Source organism: Monopterus albus, unplaced genomic scaffold (assembly GCF_001952655.1).
Source record: "Monopterus albus unplaced genomic scaffold, M_albus_1.0 scaffold110.1, whole genome shotgun sequence".
NCBI classification, from domain to species: Eukaryota; Metazoa; Chordata; class Actinopteri; order Synbranchiformes; family Synbranchidae; genus Monopterus; species Monopterus albus.
The window spans coordinates 1,127,893-1,150,209 of NW_018127990.1; the positions used below are offsets into that span (position 1 = coordinate 1,127,893).

General features: G+C 40.1%; 2 protein-coding genes across 6 annotated transcripts in view; one reads left to right on the top strand and one right to left on the bottom strand.

The window, feature by feature from the left end:
* unm_sa1614 (un-named sa1614) overlaps window positions 1-6,740 on the top strand; it is an 18,332-nt gene extending 11,592 nt beyond the window's left edge. For 2 of the 4 annotated variants that reach the window (XM_020611114.1, XM_020611117.1), the window contains 9 exons: window positions 310-377; window positions 458-565; window positions 1,002-1,281; window positions 2,201-2,368; window positions 2,446-2,509; window positions 2,974-3,017; window positions 3,760-3,914; window positions 4,852-4,977; window positions 5,800-6,740. In XM_020611114.1, the coding sequence (XP_020466770.1) occupies window positions 310-377; window positions 458-565; window positions 1,002-1,281; window positions 2,201-2,368; window positions 2,446-2,509; window positions 2,974-3,017; window positions 3,760-3,914; window positions 4,852-4,977; window positions 5,800-5,874 (1,088 nt within the window). In that variant the 3' untranslated portion in view covers window positions 5,875-6,740. The remainder of the gene's footprint in view (window positions 1-309; window positions 378-457; window positions 566-1,001; window positions 1,282-2,200; window positions 2,369-2,445; window positions 2,510-2,973; window positions 3,018-3,759; window positions 3,915-4,851; window positions 4,978-5,799) is intronic. The other 2 variants (XM_020611115.1, XM_020611116.1) reach the window with 2 other exon arrangements.
* st3gal8 (ST3 beta-galactoside alpha-2,3-sialyltransferase 8) overlaps window positions 6,733-22,317 on the bottom strand; it is a 30,162-nt gene continuing 14,577 nt past the window's right edge. The window contains exons 2-10 of one of the 2 annotated variants that reach the window (XM_020611118.1): window positions 20,062-20,429; window positions 19,050-19,101; window positions 18,834-18,972; window positions 17,403-17,596; window positions 17,146-17,325; window positions 15,635-15,680; window positions 15,084-15,203; window positions 14,230-14,332; window positions 6,733-6,931 (exon numbers count right to left, since the gene is read on the bottom strand). In XM_020611118.1, coding sequence (XP_020466774.1) covers window positions 6,744-6,931; window positions 14,230-14,332; window positions 15,084-15,203; window positions 15,635-15,680; window positions 17,146-17,325; window positions 17,403-17,596; window positions 18,834-18,972; window positions 19,050-19,101; window positions 20,062-20,215 — 1,176 coding nt within the window. In that variant the 5' untranslated portion in view covers window positions 20,216-20,429 and the 3' untranslated portion in view covers window positions 6,733-6,743. Of the gene's footprint in view, window positions 6,932-12,967; window positions 14,333-15,083; window positions 15,204-15,634; window positions 15,681-17,145; window positions 17,326-17,402; window positions 17,597-18,833; window positions 18,973-19,049; window positions 19,102-20,061; window positions 20,430-22,317 lie in introns of those variants that run through there. The other variant, XM_020611119.1, reaches the window with a different exon arrangement.

Sequence of the window (22,317 nt, forward strand, 5' to 3'; positions counted from 1 at the left end):
TAGGGAAACTTTTGGAAAGTAGGCACATTTTTAAAAGGGAGCTTTAAAATTATATTTATGTAAAGTAAAAACATGTATACAGAATTAGTGCACTTTTGTAAAGTGAGGACATTTATGGAAATAGAGAATATACTGAACATATATGACATCTATTTAAGTGGAGGCATTTTTATAAAGTGAGGACATTTTCCTAGGAAAGAGTTCATATTTGAAAAGGGAGGACAAGTTTTGCGATCAGATGAGCAGACACACTTTTCCAGAAGTGAAATATATAAAATAATTATAATAACTTCTTAACTGTTTGAACAGAGAATGAGCTCGGAGAGACCGCTTTGGATGTTAGCCGCAGGTTGAAGCATGGCCACTGTGAGGCGCTGGTGAGTCCAACACTGATCATAGTGACGCTTCTTTACTTGTGAGTGTTTGCCACTTACTGCATGTGTGTGTTTGTATACAGCTACAGCAGGCCCAGTCCAACCAGTTTGGCCACCATGTCCATGTGGAGTACGAGTGGAGGCTTCGTCATGACGATATCTATGACAGTGATGATGACGTTGATGACAAGGTAACCATGGCAACCAACAGCCTGCTAATTTATCTGCTTTGTTTTTTAAAGAAACACATCAAGGATGACTGCTGTAGACTGGTGTTCATGCCACAGGTGCTGAGCTAACATTAAATATTCTTTTTTTTCTGCTTTTGATTTAATTTTCTGGATTAAATTTGTCGACGGTAGATTATACAGCAGTCAAGAAAATGAATGTCTACACTGTAGACTCTATAGTTAGGAAGCGTTTTGCATTCTCTCCACTCTATCTTAGATATCAAGGTAGCAGAAGTTTTAAAGGGAGGATATTTTAAAAAAATATTTATCAATTTGTAGTTTAGTCAAGACACTGATATTAAAGTTTAAACCGTTTATTGCAAAAATAATGCCCATAATTTTTGTTGTGCAACTTTGCTGCTAGCAGTGAACTGACCCCTCTCATCCTCTGTTTCAGAACGGTCTGGTGAAGAAGGAGCGGTCCTCCTCCTCTTCGTCTGCTTCCTTCACCTCCTCCTTCTCCTTCAGCTCTCGTCCCTTCAGCTTCAGTCAGTCCGGGTCCTCCTCTAGCACCCCACTTTCCTCTGGAGCAGCGGGAGGACCAGGAGGACTGCTAAGTGTTGGGAGGAGACTTGCCATGGCCATGGAGCTCCACAGCCGACCCTCTGGCTCCGTTCCCAGCCCTCCTCCACCTCCCCCATCCTCCCCTGCACCCCCGCTACCCCCCAGGTTCAAAGGTGAGCTCAGGTTCACGTAGATGTTTTTATTTTGACATCTGAAATGGTTCAAGGCCTTTTTTTTTTGTTTCACCTGGCAAACGTTTCCTGACCTGACTATAGGTTAGGGGTCCAGACTCGTTCATTTCAGTATAATGTGCAGTTCCTCAGAAGTTATTCTCTCACACCAACAAAATTTTGTCCTCATGGACAAATTATGATGCACTGTGGCTCTGGGGCAAAGGCACGTAAAAGCCCCCCTTCCCCCCAGCTTGAAAGAGACTCCTTGTGGTAGTTTTGTCACTTTTTATTCTTTTTATTCATTCTGCATTGCTGAGGTTGTTTTGTCTATATTTGTTGTTTTGCATGTTTTGGTCATTTTGCTTTCTTAGTATTTAGTTGGGGCTGTTTTGCATCTCTGCATTTTTGTCTCTTTTCAATCATTTTTCATCTTTTTGTGGCTGGTTTTTTTTCTTTTTTTTTTTTTTTTTTTTTTACCTTTGTGTCTCTTTATCATCATTTGATCAACTTCCTAAAAAGAAATGTGGTCACTTCATACAGACACTCTGGTACAGGGGCCCGACCTGTACTTATTACTGACAATATATATTTAATATGACACGCATGCAGGAAGTCTTGAGTTCTGTGACTGGAGTAGATGTGATTAGAAACAATAAATGAGCACAGTATTAGTTTTAGTATTTTTCCGAGTGAATATAACACATCTCTGCTGCTGTACTGATTGAATTATGAATCTGAAGTTATGCTAAATTTATCAACACAGCAGGTGGAGAAATGTGGAGGAAGTGTTGAGGAATGAAAAGGGGATGCTTCTTACTAAAATATGATCACAGATTCTCATAAACAGGAAATTATAAATAAAAACCTTATTCTGAAATCCAACATCTATCTTCCCTCTCTGCTCTGTGTCATCCTGTAGCTCCCAGTGTTCCTCCTCCTCCCCTTCCAGCAGGGGGGGAGGGAGTGATGGAGGAAGAGCTGGAAGAGGGAGAGGTCTTCTCCCCCCTGACAGGAAACCGAAAGTTGACCACTCCCCCTCCCATCGCTGTCCGACAAAAAAGGAGCTCCTCTGAATCCAGCAAACACGGTAACATCTGACAGACAGGCTGCAATTAATCTGTCTGAGTGATACTGTGTAATTACTGTGTGTGTGATTGTGTGTAGATTATGGGTTGCCAGCCAGTCCCAGGATCTACAGCAGTCCAGACTCGTCCTTTAAGAAGTATGTGTGAGTATCTGAGACACAATCACACCGAATTTAAACATAAACTCCCAGTATATTAGAATAGATGTACCCAAGGGAGTGAGTGGAATGATGCTGCCTTCATGAAAAAGAGATTTTAATTTTCATCCTGATTAATACAGGAAAATAAGTATGGCTGCACACAGATTAACCAACCTGCTAATTTATACAGGATTTACTTTTAATTTGTCACCCATGTGTGCATCTGGGTGGATTCTTTGGATTAGATGGATGCAGATATAAAACCATGGAGTACTGAGCTCGAATGAAGAGCTAAAACATATGATATAAAAGAAGTGAAGAGGGTTTGTAAGCAGGAACAAGCTTCATCATCTGAACTGAGACAATGCACTGACCTCTAGTGGCCTGAGGCTGAATATTAGTCTTCATATTGAGGTTTGATGAAAACACCACAGATAATAAACTTGTCTGCCTCTCTCTCTCTCCAGTCCAGCTTCTCCCCTCGGCTCACTCATTGAACGACCCGGCAGAGGTAGTTCCTGTTTTCTAATGACCATCTCAGTTTAGTGTGGGGTCTGATGAAACTGTCATGTAACTATGATAAGGTCCATAGTCTCTAACCAGGGGAGGGGGAACTGTGTGGGTGGGTGGGGCATCCAATCTGATTATTAAGTGTAGTCTAAATACTTTATTGCAGAGGTGCATCAGTGTATTGGTTAATCAATTAGAGGGAATATTCACCAGTAAAGTTCTAAATGGATAGCTTGGAGGTTAACACTTCTATTCAGCAGGTTGGGGTTTGAGTCTCTATCAAGGTGTGATAGATCGTAGGAAGTAAGGTGGGAGGGGAGATAGACAGGGGAGGGGATAGACGGTGAGAGGGAAGACAGACAAGAGGTATGATGGGAGGGAGGATAGACAGGGGGTAAGATAAAGGGGAGGATAGACAGGGGGTAAGATAGAGGGGAGGATAGACTATCTCCCCCCCAGACCTCCCCTACCTGTCTTCCCTTCCACTATTTTAGGAATGCTCTCACCTTCTTCAGATAATGAAGTTAAATTTCCAACTTCAGTTTTTCATTTCATCTTCCATAATTATTCAGCATTGCATCTCAGCCTTCAGCTGGTTAAGCAATGGATTTCAGCCATTTCATCAATCAACATCCACATGTGTTTTCTTCAGGAAATGCATTTGTCTAGTTGTCTGTTTCTCCATGAGCTACAAATTCTATAAATAACATTGTAATATTTACATCAATGTCTCTCTTGCTGAGGTTTTCGGAGAGCGGACAGTGAAGGTAGCTCCTCCCACATCCTGCAACATGCTACTAAAGCTCCGCCCAGTGAGTCTCCCACCAGTCAGCGCTCTCAGAGCTTTGAGAGTGGCAGCAGAGGCTCCGCCCCCCAACCACTTCCTCGCCGGACATTGGTGAGTTAAAAAAAAACACAACTGTTAAATGAAGAGATTACGTTTAGTTTCACAGTAGATAATGAATTCAGTCCATCTTTGCTTTAGAAATGAGTCTGGTCTTTGCTTGTAAATTAAACTAATCACAACTTTGTCTGCATAAAATAGTCTAGTTCAGTCACTGTTTCACTGTTGGAGGCCAGAACAAATAATGTCTCAACCTTAGTTAACTAAGCTCCCTACAATTCTGGCATGCAAAGGGACATGATTAACTGATTCCTGAAAATCTTAATGTGATAATTGTCTAACACAAAATCTATAAGTAGTTCTTTTTAAGCTTTGTGATAATGTCAGTTAAGTCTTCCTTCCACAGAAGTCATTGTTGCACATGAAATGATTTTTCTTTCCTTCATTTCATTTGAATACTTGCATCAAATGCTGAATTCTATATTTTTGTGCATTTTATCCCTAAGGAGGAATAGATGCATAATCTTCCACTCTTAGTTTTCATTCAAACTGTTATTAACCTTTTAGTGCATCATAATATTACTGCTCTAAAATTGCTTAACTGCTTAATAGCTAGTTTTCCTTGCCTGCTGCCAAGAGTAGCACTTGTATTACTGCCTCAGTGACTGCTGCTAATACATTCAGCAGTACACGCTTTGGTGGGGCAAGTACTGAGATCTTTTGCTTAAGTAAAACTCCCAGTAAAGTACCACAGTGCAAAATCAAGGTACTCCATTACAAGTTAAAATTGTGCATTTAAAATCCTGCTCAAATAATTATTATCAGACAAAAATATCTAAAGACCCAAAAGTATACCCCATTCTACTTGAATATTTGTTATATATTACATTATTAGATCATTACTGATGCAACAATGTGCTAATAACTATTAATATGTATTATTATTATTGTTAGTAGGAACAGTTCAGTATTATTTGCTCGTGTCCTTCAGGCTCGAAGCACAACAAATCGTCGGGTTCAGGCTCTATATGATTGCCAGGCGGACCATCACGATGAGCTGAGCTTCTCAGAGGGACAGGTGTTGGTGGTCCTGGGACAGGAGGACAGTGATTGGTGGGTACGTATCCTCATCGTACACTCTGATTGGTTCTCCTACTGGTGGGACAAGAAACTCTTACACTGTGACCTTAGCTGTCCTCAGAGTTGGTGAGTGTACCTGTTATTCCAGTGGTGGGACTTAACTGACTGCAGTACATTCACTCAAGTACTGAACTTAACTACAAATTTGAGGTACTTGTACTTTGAGAATTTCCAGCTTATACTCCACTACATCTCAGAGGTATATATTGTACTTTTACACCACTATATCTGTCTGATACCTTTAGTTACTTTTCGAATTATTTCTGAAATGTTGTGCAGTTGAAGTAAGAAGAAGCAGAAAATGAAAATACTCAAGTACAAATACCTCAAAACTGGACTTGCGTACAACATTGAGTAAATGTACTTACAGCTTTTAACCGTAAAACACAGAGAACATTTTTCTGCATGAGTATTTTTACTTTTGATGCTGATAATACTAAGCATACTTTTAGCTTTTACTTGGAATGGAGTATTTTCTTAGTGCGCTATTGTTGCATTTATTTAAGTAAAGGATGTGAATACTTCTTCCACCACTGACCTGTTCATATTCACCTGACCCTGACTCTTTAAACATAAGTAGGCAGCAAGGTTCATTTCACTGGCTTAAACTCTAACAAAAAATATTCATTGAACATTTTTTCATGATGAATTTGAGACTAAATAAAAAGTAAAATACTAAATGAAAAATAGATGATGGCTCAAAATAAATGACCATATATTTTCTATTGCTAGTCTATGTATGGTCATGTTTCTCTAAATGTAATGGTGTCTGTGTGTGTGTGTGTGTGTGTGTGCGCAGCATGGCTATGTAGAAGATGAACCGGACCAGAGGGGTTTGTTTCCGTCGTCCTTCGTCCAGCTGCTCTCTGACTGACATGAACCCAGACAAGACCAGGATCCAGCCAGATCCAGACCAGATCAGAGCCTGGAGCTCAGAACCAAACTGGGTCAGTACTGAGCAGCAGAAGCTGAACCCTTGATCTTCAAAGGACCAGGACGGTGACCTAATCGGCTCTAGCATCCGGAGAGTTCACACGGTCCAGCCACTGTTCGCATTGTCATAGTAAATTATGCTCCGTCACCATGGAAACGTTACTAACAAACTATCTAGATCAGACTAGATATTTAGGTGGCTCTGGCCATATGGGAATGTTGCCATGGGGACAGACTCAGACTGATCAGCAATGATTCAAGGCTGATAATTTTATTTCAAACTTTTTTATAATGTGCACAGATAATGGCAGGTAATTTCAAGATAACTGGACTTTTATTTTGAAGTTAATCTGAATGACTATCCTGTTCTAATTTATTTAATGTATTTAAAGTTATTAATGCTGTGGCAATGCCACCAAAGGAGCTGCTACTGCCCTATTTCAGGCTTCACCGCCTTAGTGGGACGAGGCTTACAAGGGTCCAGCCTTCCGTGGACTGAGGGTGAGGCTCCTGAACCTGCTTGTTGGAAATAAATGAGATGTTCCACTGAGGAGTTACCAGGCCCAAAAAGACCAGTGGATGAAAAGCAGCCGTCTGCTCTAAATTCAGGTAAAATCAGTTGGTCCATAAACAGACTTCAGCTGAGGTGGGGCCTGAAATCGGACTCAGCAGAAGTTGATGCTTCCAGCTGCCTTCGATGTCTCCCTTAGTAAAGCTTGGTCACATTGTTTCTATTCTATAAAATCTACCTGTCCTCAGCCCCAAAACAGGATCTGATATCGCATATCTGATGCGGGTAGCCAATAAGTATTAATCAGAGCAAGCTATAGACTGCGACAGTACAATATGTAATTTGGTGGTGTGGTGATTTACTAAATATAGTGAAAAGACACTAGAATAATTTTCCTCCATGTCCAAACCTAGTGCAGTACACATCGCCTCAGTCAAGAGTGAACAAAAGGTAAACTGACCTGTAAATCCACCCGAGCTGGAGATCGCTGCAACAGAAAATGCATGTTAAACTTAGCTTTTTGGGGTTTAACAGAAGTGAATGGACTGAATATTCAGACAATGGGGGTGTAATGTGACCATGACTTGGGTGCAATAGTGTATTGTTGTCACTATTACAAAAAACTACATTTACTCAATTTATTGTTAATGTGGGGGGAAAAAAAATCTCCTTTTCATGTGACAAATTTTATTCAATGACATTTTCTTATTACTACATACAAAATTATTCAATTGATCAACAAACATTGTTTGAACAAAAAATATATCCCCAAAACTCTCATAATTACACAATACCAGCAAGTGCCATTAAAACACAATTTTCATAAGCATACCAACTTCACCTGTCCAACAACTGAATTATTTAGTATAACGTAATAAGAAAAATAATTAAAAAGATGAGAAACTGAGCTAAGTTTTTGGCATGGTGACAAAAGTACAGTACTGACAAACTTTTCTCATCTGTATTAGATTTTTTCACCATTTAACTCCAGTTTTATTTAAACAGAAACTAAGTCAATGTAAATTGTTTCCTATTTATTTTTCCAAAGTGACAGTGGTAGGTCCATGATTTTTTTTTTTGTGGTTTTCACTGAAATGTCACAGTGTTCCCATTTGTTTGGCATCTATAATGAAATAAGTGATGATCGTGGTTGTTTAATAAAACTGACTTTTTTGATAACGACTCGGTTTATACATGAGCTAAATCAAAGATAAGGGAGCATAGAGATGTACCAATCATTCGGAAACAGCTGGATTTCAGCACGATCAGCTTTGACCGGGGACCGGTCGATCGCTGCGAGTTCCGATCAGATTTAGAGGTACCACAGTCCACGTCATGCTTGCAGCGTGTGCAGTGCATAGCATCTCGAGCAAGACTGTTCACTCACGCGGTGAAGGCTCCTGGTGTACAAAAACACACCGTTTTCAAACAACAGACAGATGAACAAGCTAATCCAGGACTGACACCCTGACTGATATTAACAATTCATTGTCGGCTTTAGTCTCTGCACAGGAGAGTGTTAACCCTATAAAACCATTTGTATCATATTTGATATGTGAGGTTTCTGAGCAAAAAAAAAAAAATATCACCAAAAATGCCCCATGTATCAAATGTGATACAAAAGAAATAGAAATAATCTAAATAATATGGCACCTCTATTCCTATATGCCTGGACTGTCTGTCTATGCATATATGGCAAATAAAATTCATGAATCTTGAATTTCGAATCATGAATTATATTTTGGATTTTGTTAGAAGGTTTAATAAACATCTCAGTTCCAAAAATTAGAATGTTTTGGCTATTTTTTGATATGTTGGGTTTTACAGGGTTAAATACTGTTTAATGTAGAAATTGACCTGCCTTATCCTTTAACCTGCAAATCCCAAAACCTTGCGTCCACATGTCAGATCAGGATTTTGGAGGGCTGCTGCTCTGTCATTTAGTGGCTGATCTCCTTATTGACTTGTACGGTGGATAATGTCCCAGTTTACTAACAGGATGTCTTCCTGTAGAGGCCAAGAAAAAGTGTTAAATCTTAAAAGAAAAACTTCAAAACCAAGCCGATGTTTCAGGTTAAACCACATCTAAAAGCTCAGTTGGATTTTTAAAGAGGGTTAAACAAACTACACTCTATACTGCAACCCAACTAAACAGAGCAACAGCCTCCAACTGATAATTCAGCATTCATGATGATTTATAAGGCCTGAGTGTGCTTCAAACAAAGTGCTTGTTGGGGACACCTAGAAGTGTCTGAAAGCAAGAATCACAACCTCATTACACAGGTCAGATGTGTAGAGGTTTGTGAGTAAATGGTTTGAAAAATTTTTTTTTCTTCAAGCTCTAGTTTTTTCCCCTCTCTTACTTTCACTTTTCATGTGGGGAAAATACTGAATATTTTAGGGATGGGACAATATATTGAAAGTCACAATACGTTTCATTTTGTGTAGTGATAATTTTTGTGTGGTCTCCACAAACAGACTAGCAACTTATTTTTTGTAAATAAGCCTAACAAACTTAAGTCAATATCTGGTTCTTTACATAATCAAACCAGTGCTAGAAAAGGGGCAAAAGAGGAATAAAGTTAAAGTATTCCGCAGCTAGTCATACATTTTGAATTTTTAATTGTACTGTGATTGAACTGAATCGTACACGCCATATCGTGCATCGAATCGTATTGAGAAAGTCACATCGTCCCATCGCTAGAATGTTCACAAGGAGACAAAGCAAACGTATGTGACGTTACTCATGGCATCAACAACAACATTAGATACAACTGTTGAATTGGGGAGGCACTGTGATGCAGCCATTAGGGGGCTGTATGATAACAGGCTTGTTTATCCCACCAAAGCTAGGTAGAAATAACTTGACTTTGGATTCAGCCCAATAGCAATAAGTTTGTTTGAAGCAGACTTGGCATCCGTCTCAGGGCAGTTTCACACTGGCAGGCTGCTTTAAACCAGGAAGCAGTTCACCAAATGCTAAAATGAAAAAAAAAAAAAATAATAAAATAATTCTATGACAAAATATTTGTTGATGCCTTTCTTACACAAAGAAATGAGGAAAGCAAAATAAAATAACCTTTCAAAACAAACATGCATCACTTTTTGTTAACGTTATTAAAAACTACACAATAAATTTGTCTGAATGGACAGACTAATTATCAATTTAATTCCATCTTTGACCAAACAATACTTTGGACATTTGCCCCTGGACTAAAACAAACACAGTGTGAAAATGTCCTGAAACTCCTTATTGTGTAAACGAAGCCACAAACATTCAGACGACTGATAATCAGCAACAGTTTTTATAGAATCACAGTACAGGTTTAGCCCTCTGGATGCTGCCAGCCAGCAGGAAGTCCAGCAGTCAGCTGATCAACGCTCCTGCTACCTGTTGGGCAGGTCAGACTCATCATTCATACGGCTGGTTATTTTTGGTAGGACTTTTACTTTTTGTTTTTTGGGAAAGTACATTGCACTAAATCTTCCACTCATCCAAGCCACTAGTAATTGGATGCCTTTGTTCAATAAATATTTAATTCAATCTGTGCCCCATCTCATCATCAGCCGGGTTATGATTCGGGAATAATATTACACATAGTAAGTGTTCATGAAGTTAATCAGCCTGCAGCTTCACTCACTGAGGTACAGCTGCATTGCTGTTGATTTTGCTTTACCACTTACCATGAATGTTGTGGCAGAAAAATGTGATTGAAAACGAGTGCAGTTTATCACTGTTTAACTGTTCCTTTAAAGTAGGGATGTCAATGATAAATGAATTAGTTAGTAATTTTATCGATTAAAATTTGCATTAACCAACTGGGCAGAATACAAGGACATGCAGTGTTAACTGTCATAAAATGTGCTGGAGTTTGCTGTAGTAACCTGAGGTGTTTTTGGACCAGAGGAACTTTTTCCATAGTTCATAGAACTACTGAAAAAAGTACGCCCTTTTTTGTGGGCGTAATGGTAATAGTCCTTAGAACGTTTTTCCTAATTCAGGGCAGATATTCTCCAAGCACAAGAGGAACTATGAGTTACTTACAGTGAGAAACAGAAGTATGTGAACACCCTGCGATTTTGCAAGTTCTCCCACTTAGAAATCATGGAGGGGTCTGACATTCACATTGTAGGTGCATTCCCACTTTGAGAGACAGAATTTTTAAAAAAAATTCAGGAAATCACATTGAATGGTTTTTAAAGAATTTATTTGTCTAGCACTGCTGAATATAAGTATTTGAACACCTGAGAAACAGCAAGAATTCTGGCTCTCAAAGACCCGTTACTGTGCCTTGAAAAAGTCCACCTCTACTCCACTCAATCTAAATTAGTAGCACCTGTCTGAGCTCTTTAAAGACACCTGTCCACCCCACAGTCAGTCAGACGCCAACTACTACCATGGGCAAGACCAAAGAGCTGTCAAAAGACACCAGAGACAAAATTGTGGACCTCCACAAGGCTGGAAAGGGCTACGGGGCAATTGCCAAGCAGCTTGGTGAAAATAGATCAACTGTTGGAGCAATTGTTAGAAAATGGAAGAGGCTAAAGACGACTGTCAGTCTCCCTCGGACTGGGGCGCCATGCAAGATCTCACCTCGTGGGGTATCACTGATGATAAGAAAGGTGAGGAATCAGCCCAGAACGATAGGGAGGAGCTGGTCAATGACATGAAGAGAGCTGGGACCACAGTTTCAAAGGTCACTGTCAGTAGAACACTACGCCGTCATGGTTTCAAATCATGCATTGCACGGAAGGTTCCCCTGCTCAAGTCATCACATGTCCAGGCCCATCTGAAATTTGCCAAAGACCATCTGGATGATCCAGAGGAGGCATGGGAGAAAGTCATGTGGTCAGATGAGACCAAAGTAGAACCTTTTGGTCTAAACTTCACTCGTCGTGTTTGGAGGAAAAAGAAGGATGAGTTGCATCCCAAGAACACCATCCCTACTGTGAAGCATAGGGGTGGTAACATCATGCTTTGGGGGTGCTTTTCTGCAAAGGGGACAGGACGTCTGCACTGTATTAAGGAGAGGATGAATGGGGCCATTTATTGTGAGATTTTGAGCAACAACCTCCTTCCCTCAATCAGAGCATTGAAGATGGGTCGTGGCTGGGTCTTCCAACATGACAACGACCCGAAGCAGTAGGTGTAGGGAGTGCGCTTCACATGTTACCTACTGAACATAGAAGCCCTACCCATTAAGGAGCTCAGACAGGTGCTACTAATTTAGATTAATGAGTGGAGTAGAGGTGGACTTTTTCAAGGCACAGTAACAGGTCTTTGAGAGCCAGAATTCTTGCTGTTTCTCAGGTGTTCAAATACTTATGTTCAGCAGTGCAAGACAAATAAATTCTTTAAAAATCATACAATGTGATTTCCTGAAATTTTTTTTTAATTCTGTCTCTCAGAGTGGGAATGCACCTACAATGTGAATTTCAGACCCCTCCATGATTTCTAAGTGGGAGAACTTGCAAAATCGCAGGGTGTTCAAATACTTCTGTTCCTCAATGTAGGTGTACATTGACTGCAGCACGCTAGCTGTCTTTTTTTTTAAAACTGCATTAGCCATGTAAACAATAGGATCAACAGCAGAGGGTTAGTGGCTCCTTATATAATAACACTAGCAACATATAAGGAAAATACTTAGCAGTAATGTAATGTTACCATCTGTTAAAGTGCCCATGGCATGCTTTGTGTTTTCTGACTTATCTGCAATGCTACAATGATGAATTATCAAGCTCTAAAAACAAGGTGTACTTATGTTGTTGTACTTCCATGCAGAAGCAGCTCGGTTTATATACTGTAAGTCATGCGAACTCTCTCTGGCAAGACCCCCCCCACCAACAGGTAGCCTCACACCAACAATAACATCATGGGTCGTTAACCTGCAACACATCACATGTGGCAGTCAAAACAAACAGGTACTGTGCTCCGAGGGAATTTGGCCTTGATGAGCTAATCACTAACTGTGGTGCTGGCTTCACTGGCCAGCTGTGCTTGTAGGTTAGACCCAGTCAGGTAAAACAAGGAGTCCCTGTACAGCTCAGCATTCCCAGACATACAGTAACCTCAGGCTCTGTATTTTTCTCCACATCCTCTGGTCACAGTCCAGCAGCAGGAGGGAAACTATATTCGCAAAACTGGGCACAGTCAAAAAATTCTGCTTTTACAGTGGGCACCATGGATGTCCTTTTAAAGAAAAAGGAAAAAAAAAAAGCTTCATTGAAAACATATGTAACAAGGCAAAATAACATTGCGCCAAAATGGTGGAGGCATCGGTGGATGTCAGGTAAGCTCACATGAACGCGCAACAGCCTGGTTTTTACCCCCCTTCAAGGAGATCTTTAAACTATCACATAATACTTTGTTTTGGTGGAAAAAAAAAAGTCTCACGAGAGAGTTTACGAGATGCGTATAAACCGAATTACTTCTGCATAGAAACACTAGAACATACAGTACGTTCACCTCATTCTTTTGAGCTTTAGGTCATGTCTAAGATGAAAATCTACCGTTGTAACATTGTAGATAAGTCAAAAAACAAAAACAAGCATGCAATGGGCTCTTATTGTATTGTTTGCACATTTTCTACATGTTATTAATAGGGCTGGACCCAAATATTCAACTATTTGTTAATGGGGTAGGTAATTGTTTTAAATTTTAGTGCAGCAGTTGTGTTCTAAAGCACAAATAAACACACCCACTCCTATGTACAACCCTGCCAACTGGCCAGCTATCAATTTAAAATAATTGCATCCCTACTTTAAAAAAAAAAAAAATCTTACTAGTGTTTAGTTCATTTTAAACTGTAAACTCAGCCAAAAATCTGTCTGAAAGAACCTAAAGCAGGTTCCTCCCACTTATTGCCTCCATATATATATATATGTAATTGAGACAGGAAGTGATCTTACGAAGAGAGGAAAAAAAATAAAACTGCCTCCAGTTCCAGTATGTGAGAATCCTCTAGAACAGGGCGGTTTGTGTTAAGATAGACTAAATGGATGGATTATAAATGATATAAAAAGTCTTAATGTGGTTGAACAGAACATCACGGCTTCATTTTTTCCTTCAACGCAAAGTGCTTAGATTGGAGGGAAAAGCGGTTCTCCCTGCAAAGAGTCTATAAAACTCTATAATTAAAAAAAGTCCGTGGTTGTTTCCCGAATCACAGCAACATTTGTGTGGTCAATCCTCGCAGTCGCAAATGGCAGGACGGTCTGTTTGAATAGTGGAGAGTCCCAAAAAACAGTCTTTCCTTGTTTACGTTGAGCAGGAACTCATTTAAAGCAGCAGGAGTCTGCACAGGGATGAAACCAAGCAACACCTGGCAGCCAAAAGGTGGCACTTTTTCCTACCCCCACCCCCATGGCTTTGTCCACACATAAGTCAGGTTTTTAAAAAAATATCTCAGCCCAACAGCAGTCTCAATCCAGCATGCCAGGATGTCTTATTCAAAAATTGTGATGACTGACTTGCAAAACTACACGGGTCTGATTCCTGTCCAAATCCTCAAAAACGAGGCCAAATGTCGCAGCCATCTACTATCTAGAGCAGCTCAGGTTTGGTTTTACTTGCAGTGAGAGGAGAGCTAAGTGTGCTGACACCGTCTGCAGTTCAGCCGGTTTTTAGGTGAGGCTTCAGGGCTGTAGGTCTGACAGCACGTCAGTCCATTAGTTAGCATGTCTGCTGGTCTGGCTGTAGGTCAGCTGGTTGGTTGTCATGTCAGAGGTGCAAGGTGATCTTGCCTTCTTTGGCGAGTCGGTGGATGACGGACGCTTCGTACTCACCACTGTGAACATGAGTCTTCCTGAAGGCTCCAGCATTGGGATTGTTCTCCCAGTAGTGATGCCAGTTCCCCTTGCTGTCGGCACCGTAACCAAACACAGACACCTGAACAAAGGCAGAAACTGATGCAGTGATACATAACACAACCAAATATTACATGCTGTATAGTCAAAACATATTTTTGCACATTCGACAGACTAATACATTAGACTTAAGATGATGATGATCTTTAACCTCATCTTTCTGCCACAGCCTCCATCACGAAGAGAGATTATCGTAAATCTGGTTTTCTGGTACCATGGAGCTGTATCGCTTTTAGTGGGGTAGGTTAACAGACTAACCACCAAATCACGAGAATCAAATCTCTGGAAAAACTGAGCCACCATTATTACAGGATCCCCACAAGAACAAAAGAGTCTACTATAATATTTTTTATAGATCTGTCATGCTGCTTCGCTGCTCAAGACTTTTCATTAGTCACTTAGACAATTACAGCAGCCTTTTTACTGCACAAAGATTCTCTTATTCCTGACATGAATGCAATCTTTCAGAAAGACCTTAAGAGAATTTACTCAAATTGTCTCAGTGAGGAACTGATTAGGTTATGGCAGTCAAAGGTCAAGGTTACAATGCCCTTATTGTCTCCCCCCTATTGGTTGATTCAGGAATACAAAAGTTATTGATGAGGAAAAAAAAAGTGAATTTGTGTGTCCTTGAATGTGCTGTAGTTCTAGTCTTTGCTTCCAGCTACCTTACTACCATATGTGATGATGACTGAAAAACAAAGCTGACCACAAGTTGTGTTGAATGTGCACATTAGGAGGTAAAGACACCAACTCCATTTGCTCCCTCCTACCTGGTCACAGGTGTGCAGAGCAAAGATGATGGCCACCATGCCAGTGGATGGGTAGCGACCATTATGTTTGGTCCACTGATCATGAATGTACTTGAAGAACATCGGGTTCACCACCAAAACCTGCACACACAATGTTTATTTAAAGCACTTGATAAAGTATAAATCAATCATCTGAAAACATGCTAGCAAATGAATGCACTCAAATACAAAATTGTGAAAGTCATCTGAAATCTACAATGAAATTGCCTTTTCATAAACTTGTGAAGCAATCTATGAAGTGAGTGTCCTGAAGGGTAACATTTTAAGAACACCTTACACACACACACACACACTGTATATATATACTGTATATATAAATCAATTTATCAGAAATTTTCCAAAATGCAGCTTTAAATGAGCCAGTCTAAATATACGATATTTAAACCAGAGGAGAAGAATCTAAAACTAGAGTGAAACCTACAAAATGGAAAAGAAATGAATAAAGAAAATCTTAGAGGCACTAAGAAGTGAGATGACAACAGCATAAGCAGTGACAAAGACTTCATTTTTACCTTGTCTTTATCAGCCTCCACTCTGTCTTTAACCCTCATGTAGGTCCTGAACACATGCACACAAAAAAAGTGGTCAGAATAAGTAGTATTTAAAGCTACAGTATGTTTTTTTCATTTTATTTGTTGAAATGTACTCCAAAACGCATCTTAATGTGGAGATGTCAAAGCCTCCTGTGACAGACTCAGCAGCACTGGCAGCAGTAGATATTAGCTTCTAAAAAGGTTTTTCTGAGCAGGATTGACCTCTTTAACCAAGACAGGAACAACATGTGTAACCATGGTAACTGTACACAGCCAGGATAATATATGGCCTACAGTAAATAATAAAAATGTGGTTTAAAATTGGCAAATGTATTTAGTTACTATTGACAAACTAATAAATACTGAGACTAAAATTAATTTTCAGGCAGTGCAGTGGAGTGGTGATTAACTCTGTCCCCTCACAGCAAGAAAGTTCTGGGCTCAAGCCTGGGCCGACCCGGGGCCTTTCTATGTGGAGTTTGCATGTTCTCCCTGTGCCTGTGTGGGTTCTCTCTGGGTACTCTGGCTTCCTCCCACAGTCCAAAGACATGCAGCTTAGGTTGACTGACGACTGTAAATTGCCTGTAGGAGTGAGTCTGAGTGTGTGTGGTTGTCCGTCTACATGTCAGCCCTGTGATAGACTGGCGACCTGTCCAGGGTGGACCCCGCCTCTTGCCTAATGTTAGCTGGGATTGGGTCCAGCACCCCCGCGACCCTATTCAGGAATCAGCAGTATAGATAACAGATGGATGGACAATATGCATTTTCGTCAAAAGGCTAAAACAAAATCAAATTCAAGTATCAAAATTAGCTCTGGTGTGCAGGCCAAAAGTTTGTGTCTTCGCATATGGACTGCACATATGCCTGGAAACTATTGGCATACAGCGACAGAAGGCAGACCCTTGATTTGAAGTATAAAGAGGAACATGTGTCCATGAGTGTGCATGCAAAGCACTAATTCCCCTTTATTAGGGACTACCCCACTGAGGAGTTTGCCCCCCCCAAAAAACAATTACACACCTTCAGCTTTTTCTTTTTATATGAATTTGCACTGACAGTAGGAACACTTAAATGACTTAACACTAGGCAGCCCAACTGTTATCAATTAGCCAACAAGCTCAGTTACATTACCAGTAAGTTGTTTTTTTTTTTTTTTATATGTTGCTAACGTTAATTATATAAGGAGCCACTAACCCTCTCAGAGCCCTTTGTTGGTGGACTGCAGCTCCCCATGACACCAGCGAAGGCTGTTGTTTACATGGATAACAGTGCATGTTGCAGTCAACATACATGTACATCATTCGTGTTTCCTATTGAAGTAGGAGCTAAAAAAAAAAAAGTCCCTCAAATGGCGTTTTAAGAACTATTATCGTTCTCAGTTCCTGTGGTGCGGATACACAAAAAGGGGATACTTTGCCCAACATTTCTAAGAACTATGGAAAAGTTTCTCCAGTCCAAAAGTGCCTTATGTTTGCATCTGTATTTCATACATTTTGACCTTGCCGGTAGACAGTGCGCTGGTCAGCCACTCTAGGTCTCTCTGTTTGAACGGCAGTAGGACAAGGCTGACTCCAGGATTAATGTCCACTGCACTCTCCGGGTACATGAAGTGATGGGTCGTCCGGTTCCCAACATCTTTCTCAAACCCTTGAGTCACTGCCTTGTTCATCCTGGGGAGGAGGAAGATGAGGAGAGGAAGATGAGGAGCAAGGTTAAGGTGTGTGTGTTTGTGTGTGGACATACGCACCGGATCACCAAGTCATGGGTGTCTATTAGGTTGCCGTGTCCAGACTGTTGCAGGTTGCCGGAGTTCCCGACCACTGCGCAACTCCTGCAACGGGAGGGGAGGGGCCTGAAGTCCATAGTGGGCGGGGAAATGACTTGAAACATCTTTGATATCACTTTCTCTAGAGTCTGGTCTTTATCAGACTGTTGAAGACCCTGTGAAGCAGAAAATAAGTGGCATTAAATGTCTTATGTTCATATTGTGGTAGTCTAGCTAACTTAAAAAAAAATCCCAACAGTTCCATGCACTGTGTTAAAACTGCAATAACTAACCCCCCCCATTTCCTGCCTGTAAAAGGTGAATAATTACCATTTTCTTGAATTTGAAGATACCACTTTTAGATCTGGGAAACTGTAGCTCTAAAAATTTACAGCTACAGCAAATGGCTCTGGTTGCTAGTTTTCTTTAGCGCTCTCCCTCTCCCTCTCACACGCACAGAAATACAATATATTGCATACTGTGTGTCAGACTGATGATGTTAGCAGCATTTCCACCCCCTTTTTTAATCTACTAATGGTTTCTGCAGCAGGACTTAATCTATAAATGCAGGAAAAAGACGCTCGTCTTCTCATCCAGACTGCTGACAGCATCCTCAACCACACATTTTATGTTTTAATTTTCTGAAAACACCTTTTCAATTAAAACTGACCTTTTACTAAAACTCACTGTATGCACATCATGCAGTATGTTACAGATGCTTCTTTGGTCTTCCAATAACAAATCTGACTCTTGTGATTTGCTGATTCTTAATGTTATCAATTTAATGCTGCCAGGTCACTTCCAGTGTGCAAACTATAAATATTTTCTGAAACAAGCAGCACACTTCATTATTGCTCACGCACCACAGTCAGTTACTAAGGAAAGAAAGAAAGGAAAACCCAAAAATCTTTGGCGATTTATTTTGGTGTCAGTACAGATATCATGGTTATCTGCAGTTTTATCACTGACTGTGCTACGAAATGATGTTGGTACAAGAACTAAGATTTATACCTACATTATAAAGAATCAATTCAGCAGTGATTTCAGTTGCTTTGATACTTACAGTAAAGCTGCTACTGCCTACAACCTGTGCAAGTTGTATCACAGCTCCATCATTGTTTAATTAATTGAAGTGAGCTAGTTTCCAGTATTAAAACATGAAAATATTGAAGTGAGACGGTGAGCCAAAGAAAGGCTTTTACTTTGAAGTCCACACAAGTAGAAAGCAGCTAATCAATTCTGTGAACAAAACTTTGACAATAACCCTGACAGTTATCCTTTTTAAGCTGTCGAAATTTGGGTTGGCTTTCAAACCTCAAACTGATAAATCATGTAGGCGCACATTTGTATACCCAGTCTAAAAGGAAGAGAATCATTAACAGAGACCACACTGTTCCTACATTGTGCCCTTACCAGCCACCATCTGAGGGCATCGGGGTCAAAGCTGTTGTTGGCGACTCGGAGGACAGGCTGCTGTTGGGGGTCATAGTGTTGGCTGAACCAGTCCGACTTTCCCAGGTCAGAAATACAGGACCCAGAACAACCACAAGACCTGACAGAGGACGACAGAGGAATCAGACAGACAAGGACTGATGTGATGCACACAGCGCATGATCTCCTGTGTGTTACCTGAGGAATGTGTTTGTGTCAAGGGTCACAGGATCCATTGTGTGTTCAACCACTGCAAACACAAAAACAATCAGATAACACTGTTGGCATCTGTGATACAATCATAATACTGCTGCTACTGTCATCTACTAGTTTTGCTGTTACTGTTAGCATCTCTATACATTACAACAGCTAGGGGTTCACTACTGCTGGTAATAGTAGTGCAAGCAGCACTACTATTGTGTATACTACTGCTATCATTACCATTATTATTATTAATACATTTATCATTACTCCTACTGTTAAAATACTAACCATTACCATTGGTATCTTATGATAAAAACAACTCTGCAGCTGCCAAGACTGCAACGAATATTACTATTTCTGCTCCTGCTACTACTTTGATAACACAAATATATGATTACTTATACTGTCGCTACTGTTAATAGCACTACAGCTGCATCTAATATTACTACTTTTACTTCTACCTCTAATACTACACCACTGTTAGTCGCTGTTACATTTATACTGCTAATAGTACTACATACTACTGCTGCACTTACTTGTACTTCAAGTACATTTTGATTCTAATACTTTTATACTTAATAATTTTAAAATGCCTCACTTTTCCTTGATACAGAGTATTTTTACACAGTGGCATTGCTACTTCCTCTTAAATAATTAATATGAGTGCTTCTTCCACTACTGCTACATGTACTACTGCTGCTGCTACAGATGCCATCTCTAGTACTATAGTATTGTTATTTAAAGTATTACTTTTACGACCCTGCAATGAGAAAGAACAGTGTGGACAGTCTGTGGCATCTACTTTTCTACACAGAAATTCACACATTTGGTGAATAGTGACTCAAACAGACGTGAAAAAAAAGTTCGGACTGTTACAGTGCCATCATCAGGTCAGTTTTTGGTAAGCGTATTTCCTGACTGATCAATAGCATTTTAAAATTTTCTGCTATGGTTTTGTCAAACTTTTCTCAGACTTTAAACTCCAGTGACGACATCAGCTCCTCACCTGTCTTTTTCATGCTGGGCATGGCCTGACTGCTGGGTGAAAATACCAGTAGAGGCGGAGGATGTCTCCTCTGGATGCTCTGACTGGCGAGAAACCAGAGGAAGGCGATGATGAAAATCACCATGGAAGAGTAGAGCTTCCTCCTCAACATCATGGCTGGACGGATGGCAGGTGTGTAGCGCCAGGAGGAAAGGTGCGTTGTTGAGCTGTAAATCAAATGTTCAGCCTGCTATGTCGGCATGGTTACACGGCATGATGTACCGTCATCTGGACATTTTCCTTTGTGCCGTTATCACTCCACTCAGTTTTATCTCCATGAAACCTGAGTCGCGTGCACGTTGCTGCTTTCCTATAGGTGGAGACAGGATCTGTGGGCACACAGAAAGACACAATGTCAGCATCACCAAAAATAAAGTGAAAAGCCTATTTTAGTTAGACAATGAGCTACTAAAGTCAGGAAGGAGATACAGAGTCCCAGACATAATCGTTATAAGCATTCATTTTGCCGCTCTCTGTTAAACTTAGTACCGACGGCCTTCAAAAGTTACACCGTCAGTTTTAGATAAAGCTCTTTATTCAATGGAATAAGGCTGGGTTGCCAAACCATCCTGTAATTCATTGACACAGTTTTTAGTCATATTTCTCAGGTGGTACACAGCTGGATCTGGACTATACAAGCAGATGTCTTGTTTTTATGTTGTGATGTTTTAATTTGTAAGTGTGTTGTTCACTGGGTATTGATTGGAGATGACCAATGGTCTTTAAAAACAGAGCCACTGTTATCCCTTTTATGTTGCCTGGAAATAACACGATAACGTGGCCTGTACATCATTTTACAACAGCAGAAACTACAGCCATCAAAAAGTTCTGTGTAGAACTACTTTGAGAAAACAAATGAAAATGAAGGGCAGTACAAACTCTGCCAGGTTAAGTTAGCATATAATACATCGACAACCGTGCACAGCCATTTGAAGGTGAGGGGTCCAGCAGAATGTGGGGGGTGCTGTAAAATGATAACCTAATAATTAAAAACAAATTTATACAAAATTAATAATACTACAATAACATACTAATAACCATAAAATCAAACTATTTACAATAACATTTCTAACAAGCTGATTATCAATAAAAACCTTTTTCTAACAAACTATCATCTATTCTGTAACAAACCTTTTCAGACAAACTAATTATCCATACTTCAACCACTTACTTTGGGCAACCTGATCACTTGTGAAAACAGTGTGCACAACAATAACAGAACCAAAGTTTCAAACCAAATAAATCCCAAAAGTTCAACAAGGAAACCCTGGAAGCCTTTGTTTAAACCAGACAGACATACTGTTGATGACTAAAGAGTTTTTTTCTAACAGAATGACATCATCTTCTACAGCAAACACAGATTCTACCTTGGAAAACCACAGAAAGCGAGGGAGAAGTTTTTCCTGACGAACAGTCGCCCTTCTCCTCCCGTCTGCTCCTGCAGGAATGTCTCCCTGCAGACACACACTGAATACTGACCAGATCTGGGCTCAGTTCAGCGTCTCCTGTTTCAGCTCTCTCTCTCTCCTCCTGCCTGCTTCACTGTCTCTTCCTCTCATTGAGTGTTTCTTCACTTCTCTGCTGTGTAACTGATGAATCATGTATTTCATAATGTCTGTCCTAACTGATGCAACACAAACACAGACAGTTGCTTATAGTTCTTTTGTCAGACGTACAGATCCACTATATTTAACGAGATGGTGAATCTCAAAAAAAGATCTTAAACTTGGGAGTAACACTCTTGAGTTGGTTGTTCACTTTTTTTAAATCCACTTTGGCATAAAACTGCAGCAATTTTGTGATTTGACCGATCAGACTGATCAAGGTCCAATCCCTGACAGATTTTGTAATCAGGGGTAGGTAAAATGTTAACTCATGTAGTGTCCTTGCTACTTAGAGCTGAAGTAAGAGCACCGGTTGCGCTTCAGTAACCGCACCTTTAAAGCACACTAATGAACATGTTAGGTCTTAGCTGGAGGAAGTTAAACAGTACTGATTGATTGATTTTATTCTTTCAAACATGCAGAACAGAACAAATGACAACAACACACATATCCAACCAATGCTAATTCAAAATCAGTTTGCTTACACCTATTACATGTTTGAATGGAGTAGGAAGAAGTCAGACTTATCCAGTCCTACCCCATAACATCATATTATACAAAATTTCATGCATCATTGGCTGCAAGCAGTATCTCTACTTAGATAAAACAGAGT